This window comes from Triticum aestivum, chromosome 1D (assembly GCF_018294505.1).
Source record: "Triticum aestivum cultivar Chinese Spring chromosome 1D, IWGSC CS RefSeq v2.1, whole genome shotgun sequence".
NCBI lineage: Eukaryota > Viridiplantae > Streptophyta > Magnoliopsida > Poales > Poaceae > Triticum > Triticum aestivum.
This window is the reverse complement of record NC_057796.1, coordinates 395256047-395264882: the sequence shown is the minus strand read 5'-3', so window position 1 is coordinate 395264882 and position 8836 is coordinate 395256047. Positions and strand designations below refer to the sequence as shown.

General features: G+C 50.1%; 1 protein-coding gene across 1 annotated transcript; it reads right to left on the bottom strand.

Annotated features, from left to right (window-relative positions):
* Positions 1-5045: 5045 nt before the first annotated feature.
* On the bottom strand, positions 5046-7756 carry LOC123182330 (ammonium transporter 2 member 1). Its single transcript, XM_044594852.1, has 3 exons — positions 7053-7756; positions 6009-6294; positions 5046-5688 (listed from the first exon to the last, which is right to left on the bottom strand). Exons 1-3 carry the CDS (start codon positions 7662-7664, stop codon positions 5138-5140), a joined length of 1449 nt encoding a protein of 482 aa, XP_044450787.1. The 5' UTR covers positions 7665-7756; the 3' UTR covers positions 5046-5137.
* Between the last annotated feature and the right edge of the window lie 1080 nt (positions 7757-8836).

The window sequence follows — 8836 nt, the reverse complement described above, 5'->3', positions numbered from 1 at the left end:
GAAGCCATCTAGCTACTAGCTATGGACCCGTAGGTCTAAGGTAAACTACTCACGCTTCATCGGAAGGGCAATAGAGTTGATGTAGAAGCCCTCCGTGATCGAATCCCCCTCCGGCAGGATGCCGGAAAAGGCCCCAAGATGGGATCTCATGGGAACAGAAGGTTGCGGTGGTGGAAAAGTGTTTTCGTGGATGCTTCAAGTGGTTTGGAAATATATGTGAATATATAGGGACAAGGGTTAGGTCGAAGGAGTCCCGAGGAGGTGGCAAGGCAGGGGGCTCGCCCTACCCCCTGGGCGCGCCCTCCCCCCTTGTCGCCGCCTCGTGGCTCTTCTGACTTCATCTCCAAGTCTCCGGGGTGTCTTCTGGTCCAAGAAAAATCACCGCAAAAATTTTATTCCGTTTGGTATTCCTTTTCTGCAAAGCTCAAAAAAAGGAAAAAAAGAAACTGGCACTAGGCTCAGGTTAATAGGTTAGTCCCAAAAATAATATAAAATAGCATATTAATGAATATAAAACATCCAAAACAGATAATATAATAGCATGGAACAATCAAAAATTATAGATACGTTGGAGATGTATCAGCATCTAGGATACGATAATCCACGGATGGTGGGCTGTCCCTCACATAATATTATCCCTCAAGACGTGCTGTATTGAGATAACTCATTCATCCTACTTGTTGCCCCATTCCTGCGGCGGCTAATGCAAATATATTAAGGTTCTCTTGGTCTAGAAGACCGGACAAAGGCATTAGGTTCTATGGACAACCGTGCTCCTAGAACAACTGTGTTCCCCTTAAGATGTCTTCACCTTTCATTTTGCAGGTCTGTCGGTTTCCACAACATTCTATTAACTTAATGTGTGGCCTAATAGTTGAACGTCACGAACTACGCCAATGGAGCCATCACTCGTATTCGTGTTCCGGTACCCTCTGATCTTCATCACAAGTGTCTGGCCAGACGATAATGATATCGTAACACTGAGCGGGCCCAGAGAGTATCTCCGTATCCTGGGAGGAGCAAATCCCAGTCTTGAACTATTAATATCGAGACATACGTTTTCGGGATACCCGTAAGTCACCTTTATCCACATTCATTTATGGAAAGGCATGCGGTATACCCAAAGTAACCATCTGATATGTTGGCATACGATATTCTCATGGTCTAAGGAACTTAGTAATCATGAACAGGTTATATGAAAATACTGACAGCACAACAACAATAGTATCTCTTAGTAATTCATAAGTTGGGTCTACCCAACACTATTGTTCTACCAACAACGTGTTCTCATTATTGATAGCATCCTTATTACTCTTAACAATGCTCATGATCAGGAAAACAAGATCATCATCAATACATGAGCTACTCCTAGAGGCAAGACTAGGGATCACTTGATGTTTACATTTCCACACATGTATCTGGATTTTCCTTTGAATCTCATATTCAAGAACCAATACAATTATAGCATAGAAATATAAACATTTAATAATGTACATGGAAATATAATAATACAATATTATTGGCTCTAGGGCATATTTCCAACATCAAATGCTCCTCCGATGAGTTGTGGGATACTGTGGAAGAAGGCCACAACCTCGTCAACCCAATGATATCACTCCAACTGAGGCTTACAACAAACAATTGAACTCTTCCGCACTCATGACCATAACAAAGGGTCTATTCATAAGTGAGAGACAATCGTATCTCAACATCAACTCTCGCAAGCAATTCCGGGATGCTCTAGTGTTGACAAAAGGGGGAAAAACTAGCCAAAATTCCATGACACCGCTTTAGGCACCAGATGCACCAGGCGTCCGACCGCTAGAGCTACGACTAAAATTTCCAGTAAAAAATTTTAAGTGCAAACATATCAGGTGCTAGCCATGCAGGCTGCTAGCGAGACGTTCGGGCATTTGGGCTGCATCCTGCTGTCCCAAATCCGTCGCGGTGTCGCATGAGGTGTCGAACGCATGGGCATTGAAAATCACATCAAAATAGAGGGCCGCAGGGGTGGGGAGCCCAGTTTGCCCCTTCTCCCCATGCACTCTCAATAGTCGCCGCCGACAGTCCGTGGTAATCTCCTCTTGAGCAGCTTGTAGACTATTAGCAAGTACCTTCAATGCAATTTTGTATAGGACATTGCATAGAGCAATTGGCCTGAACTGAGAAAGTTCCTAGAGGTATTTAATTTGTTGGTATAAGTACAAGCGCCATTCTATTAACATTAGTAGGAAGGCTGCCTCCCTCCAGACACTTCTTTCAACAAAAGTCATTCTTCAATAAATGTCAATGCTTGATAGAAGCCCACAGTGAACCCATCTGCACCTATTGAGGAGTTGGATTTCATCATGAAAAGCGCCTTCTCCATTTCTAAATCCGAACATGGAGCGCAAGACTCTCACTCATAGCAATAGTGAATTTTTGGGGAGCAAAGAGATGTAACAATATCATGGATAGTTATCTCTCGGGTCGTGAATAAGTCTCTGAGAAGTTAACCACCATTGATTCTATTTCAGGCTGGCTAGAGCAAAAGGATTCGCCCTCCTGTTTCAACGAAGAGATCTTGATGTTCCTATCACGCCCCCTAGCTTTGGCATGAAGGAAGGTTGTGTTCCTATCGCCCACTTTTAGCCATTGAACCCGAGAGTGTTGGCATTACATGGCTTCTTCATGAGCTAATAGTTAGAGATACTCTTCATTAAGTCTTTCTCGGCCCTGGTTGGGCTAGATCGGAAGGAGAGACATTGCGTTCCAGCTTCATTCTCAATGTTTTAAAATGCTTATTTACCGACCCAAACTGATCCTTGCTCTATCTGTTCAGATTGATCTTGAGTTGATGCACTGACATTGAAACACCCTCCATATCATTCATCCCACCAATCTAGACATTGGAAACCATTTCCTCACAATGTTCATGTTTGCACGACTACACCCCATATTCTCGTAATTGAATGGCTTCCCAAAGATCCCTCCCCAAACTAGTTCGGTTTTCTCAAAGAGATCATACTGACGTGATGATCAGACTTAGTAGTCTAACATGGGAGACTATCGTACTATGAAACCGTCCGAGGAAGCTACATCCCCAAGAGCCCTGTGTAGACGGACCTTCACATTGCAAACTCCATCCCGACGATTGTCCCACGTATATGGCAACCACGTGTAACCCAAGTTAGAGAAAGAGCAAAAAACAATAGTGTTATGAAGCCATTGCATTTTCCATTCGTTCTTGAAATCGCCCGTAATTATTTCATGAGGAAGCGAGAATCTCATAAAAATCCCCGGCACACAGCTAGGGGTTCATCAAAATGTTGCCATAGGTATTTAAGCAAATACTAGCTCTCCCCTCTAAACTGATTTTGGTTCTCCATAGAACCTCGTGAACATGTGCACTCATTTGATCCGGTGGCGTCACCACCTAAGGACACACACACTAACATCATCCTCCCAAGACAGAGCTAGCCAACCACTTAGGGCATCACTGCTCATAACCTCTGCATTATGCATTCCTATCCTCCATCTCAACTCCTGAGCTGTCGTAGTATTCAGTTTGGTCTTCAAGATAAAGATCAAAGTTGTATCATGAGTGCTGCCCACTACCTGGCAATTCAGACACAAAACCCTCATTGAGAGCGCCAGGACTGCACCACATTGGCAGCCACCACCAAAGAGTTTTCCACATATTCACAACCGCGCGAGGTTGTATGGAAAAATAATATTGTATGCCACAAGTGCCAAGATCACCTTCGATTCAATAGCAATATGCAAAACATGACATCTCTGCAGAGCCACCATGCAACATCTATTGACAACAGGCATGACTTGACGTCTCCACATGAGAGTCGTGTGTAGCACCGCCAGGGACTTCACCTGCCGGCGATAGGCATGACATGACGCCTCTGGAAGAGACGCATGTGTCACCCACCGAGCCACATCAAACCTGATCTGCTAGTGGAGAGGGTGTCCCATACTGCCGCCAACCTCATAGAGGTCGTCGCCACCGCGAGACCCAACCTCTGCGACATCCACATGACCATGAAGGCCGCCACCACCGAAGAAGCCGGGCCGCCGCCCCATCGCCCAACTCCTACGGCGCCATCAGACAACACCGCAACAAGCAAGAACGCCGTCGTCAGGCCGACTGCATGCTACTGTGCTGCGACGCAACAATAACCGCCGACAACCACCACCTCCCCACCACAAGTCGCTGCAGATCTTGCTCCAAAGTCTCGATAAATCAAAGAAAATGAGGCTGACGTGACCTCAGCACCGCCGCTGCTAGTGTCTCCAACTAGGGGAGAATATCATACGAAAACCAACATTCAAAAAAAACTTCGTGGAAACCATGTTTGAAAGTTTCAACATATCCTAAAAAATATGGGACGTTAAGAGGATGATGTTCTATTATCATGTGAAATTTTAAGTAAAAACACATTACGGCATGCGAGCTATAAAAAGGCAAATTTAGCAATGAATAATGACGTCAGTGTTCAACACTATTCAATGCTGATTTTATCTTTTTTTATAGCTCGTATCCTGTAGCATGTTTGAACTTGAAATTTTGCAGGGCAACAGTACATCACCCTCTTCACATTTCTTTTTTTTTTTGATATTTTTTCAAAACTTAAAACATCATTCTTTTGTGATTTTTATTAGTTTTCACCGAATGTTGGTTTTCGCATGATATTTTCACTCCAACCAACGCAAGCTCCAAAAAGACGCCCTCAAGAGGGATTAAAGCACAACCATCGCTCGATCCGGACGAGATCCGAGGTTTTCCCTATAGTTGCCTCGATGATCCGCCTATCCAGCCACACTGTCCAGGCCTCCACGACACCCCATCTGCGTTGCCACGGCTGCTCACCGGCGGCTTGAGCCCCCTACAACGTCGGTATTTCAGACACAAGACCCTCGTTGAGAGGGGCAGGACTGCACCACATTGGCAGCCACCGCGAGAGAGTTTTCCAGAGATTCACGACCGGCCGGCCGCGAGGTTGTATGGAAAAATAATACTGTACTAGGCGTATGTCGGAACAGCCAAGATCACATCAGCAACTTACCCTGCAGTTAAAAGCATCACTATTCCTACAGTCCTTCCTACGAGAAACATCAACAGTACAGGCCCTCGATCGATCCCCTCCTACAACTGGATGGTGACGCCCCTGGCTCCCATGCCGGCGAGCCGCTGCTCCGCGGTGCCCATCTCCCTCTCCCCGCCGGCGCCCCTGGACACGTCGTGCCGCGTGGCGTCGAACTTCTCGCCGTCGCCCCACAGCGCGTAGGCCTCCTCCCCGTGCGCGGCGTCGTCGCCGATCATGAGCTGGTCGTCGGGCATCCGCAGCGGCACGAACAGCCCGATGCCGAGCAGGATGAGCGTGGTGACCACGAGGTTCCACACGATCACGAACGCCGCGCCGGCCAGCTGCTTGCCCACCTGCTTGATGCCCCCGCCGTAGAAGGCGCCCTTGGGCCCCGGCACCGACGACTCCATCATCATCAGCTCCGGCGTGGCCAGGAGCCCCGTGAGGACGCCGCCGAGGAGCCCCGCCACGGCGTGCGTGTGGAAGACGGCCAGGGTGTCGTCCACCTTCATCAGCAGCGCCGACTTCTTGTGCAGGATCATCATGGTGAACCACGGCACGCTGCCCGCGAAGATGCCCATCACCACCGCCGCCCACGTCTGCACCAGCCCTGTCACGTAGAAATTACATGTCAAAATACAACGTCCTTCGCAGCTATACAAACTTAACACACTTCTAAGTTCTAAAATAATCTGGTCATTAGCAAAACTAGTGCGGCAGGTGGCGCTCTCTATGAACTACTGTTGCTACGTTGGTGTGGACTTGTTACCGTACGAGCTGTCCATGCGACTTTTGCGGTGTCCTAATTTGACTTTCTTGTGCTGCTACTCCACGACAACACATTGATTGATCAATTGACATTTCTCTAATCTCAAAGAAGCGTCTACTCTTGTGTTCCGTACGTACGACGTGCAAGGAGATGTTTGGTACCTGCGCCGGGGGTGATGCAGACGAGGCCGGTCATCATGCCCTGGACGGCGCCGATGACGGACGGCTTGCCGAAGAAGATGACGTCGAGGCAGGTCCAGGTGAGGAGGCTCGTCGCCGCGCTGACGTTGGTGTTGAGCACGGCCACGGACGCCGTGATGTTGGCGGCGTAGGGCGCGCCGCCGTTGAACCCGGCCCACCCCATCCACAGCAGCCCGCCGCCGGCGATCATGAGCAGGATGTTGTTCGGGGAGAACCGCTCCCGGTCGCTCTTCAGCCTCGGGCCCACCTGTCAGCCACAGCGTGGTCAGTGAGAAGCCATGAACACACCAAAGTCGGATAACGCGACAGACAGCGACGCTGGATATTTGTAGCCGGTGTAACCGTGACCCGTTAGAGATAAAATTGGGCGTTCCGTCCAGTTCCAGTACTACTTCAAGTTGCCTCGCACAGTGATTGGGACCTGGAACAACGGCATCACCACAAAATGGAGCGCCGGAAGTCTTCCGTCACCGTTCACCGACGACGCCGCGCCCACAGGCCAGCCGAAGCAAACGACACGGTCCAACTGGTTCACACGTTCCATGAGGCAAAGCGGTTTTCTTGGACCCCTTTTCCGGGTGCCTGCAGCTATCAGCGAAATACTTGTACTCGTATCATGTGACCGCCCAAAGAAAGAAAAGAAAGTCTACAACGACCCGCGCTAATTTCTTCCGACATGGCTTATTTTTAGAAATCTTCCAACGTTACTTTGAAGAACATGTATCTACCCCAGCAAGGTTCCGGTCCAGACATCAGTAGAACTGTAGCTGTACTTTTACTCTCTGCTGTCATGTGTATTCCCACGGTGGCATGGCAATGGCATCCATCCACATCGCTGTGCACGGTCAAACTACTTGGCTAGCAACGACTGGCTGCTACCACCTAACACGTTAGCCGAACCCGATCGAGACGGCCGCCGGAGCACTGGCCGCCGGACCCGCGCGCAGGCTCACGCCTCGCCGTTCCGACATGCAGGGGAAGTAAGGATGGGAGCTGCGTACGTACCCAGTATGCGGCGGTGAAGCCGGCGATGCCGGAGGAGAGGTGGATGACGTAGCCGCCGGAGTAGTCGATGACGCCCCAGTGGTAGAGGAAGCCGCCGCCCCAGAGGCTGAAGGCGCCGACGGTGTAGGAGAGCATGAGCCAGAGCGGCGTGAAGGCCATCCAGGCCTTGATGTTCATGCGGCCCAGCACGGAGCCCGCCAGCAGGATGAGCGTGATGGCGGCGAACTCGAACTGGAACATCACCAGCGTCGCCTCCGGGTAGAAGGGCTCCACCAGCGGCGTGCTCCCGCGCTTCGTCGCCGACAGCTTGGCGCGGCCGACGAGGTAGTCCTGCGTCAGCGCCACGCCCGCCTTGCCCCAGAAGGGCAGCAGCCGCTCGCCGAACGCCATGCGGAACCCGACCAGCACCCACACCAGGAGCGAGGAGGCGTAGGCGTAGAGCGCCATGAAGGCGGAGTTGACGGCCCACTTCTTCTTCACGATGCTGCCGTAGAGGACCACCAGGCCCGGCATGGACTGGATGCCCACGAACGTCGCCGCCGTCAGCTGCCACGCGTTGTCGCCCTTGTTCAGCCAGTCCGGCACCGCCGGCGAGCTCGCCGCGTACGCCATCTCTCTCGACCGCGCGCGCTTTGTGCGGTGCCGGTGCCGGGGGAGAGGGGACGCGAGTCTGGTGGCCCGCTGCTTGGCAACCAGCGAGGCAGCGCGCGCGTTCGCGTTTAATAGGATCGATCATCATCTGGATCAAGGATATCTGTCCGACGTGTCAACTGCACATGGCTTCTGGTCCCACGCGTCATTCCCAGACCGGGCGATATTTTTTATATCTTTTACTTGCCTCTTTGCGACGGCCCTTCATGTTCTCACCATTTGCTTTGCACATTGCGTACTGTTTGGTTACTGGCAACAGTTAACTAATCAAGTGGGTGGTAGTACGATTATGGTGTACGGGTTGGTGATGCGCATGAAGCAGCGACCGAGGGGAAGCCTCCGGGTCAACCCGCGCAGGCACGAATGGTCCATAGGACGTGGCGTGTTGCGTGGTGCATTTTTCATCCCTTATTTATATCTCCTTCTCCTTCTCTTCTTCCTCCAGATGTGACATGTCTTGATTTCTTCCCAAGAAAACAATATAATTGAGTCGTTTCATTTCAAGACTTGGGATTGTCTCCCTGCTTCGTCAACTACTCGCGCACTCGGTTGAGGAGAATCTCAAAAGCAAAAAAATAGACCCAAATATGTCCATTTCTCCCGTCAATCCCAGCATTCTAGTCGGTCTCAAGTCTCAACTGGTCGCACCTTCTCACGAATGCATGAAGGAGCGCATTTCGTAGACCAGGTTTTGCTGACCTTGACTGAGACTCGAGGTCGAGGAGCACGCCCCGTCGATTTTCTCAGCATCCGCGGAGCACTTGTCCCGAAGTTTACCTGACAATCATTGGTACGCTTCGGCGTCCAGAGTTGTCATCAAGTATCTAAATTTTCTAAAAGGTATATGTTTCGGCAAATGGATTTCTGGGAATGATTTGCTAGTGGAGCAGTAGTAGTTAGATATAACTGGAATATACTCCAAATCTGTGTTCCCCAATCAGAATCAGACTAGCTCTGATCATGATGACGCCGTTTGGAACCTTGGATCATGGGGAGTTGCCAGTCGTACAGTGCATCTGAACACTGGCCTTGTTTGGATTCATGGGTTAAAGTTAGTTTGGGTTAGTTTAGACTCAACTAACCTAAAAATATCCAAACATGAGGGTTAGTTTGGGTTAGATGCATCTAACCCA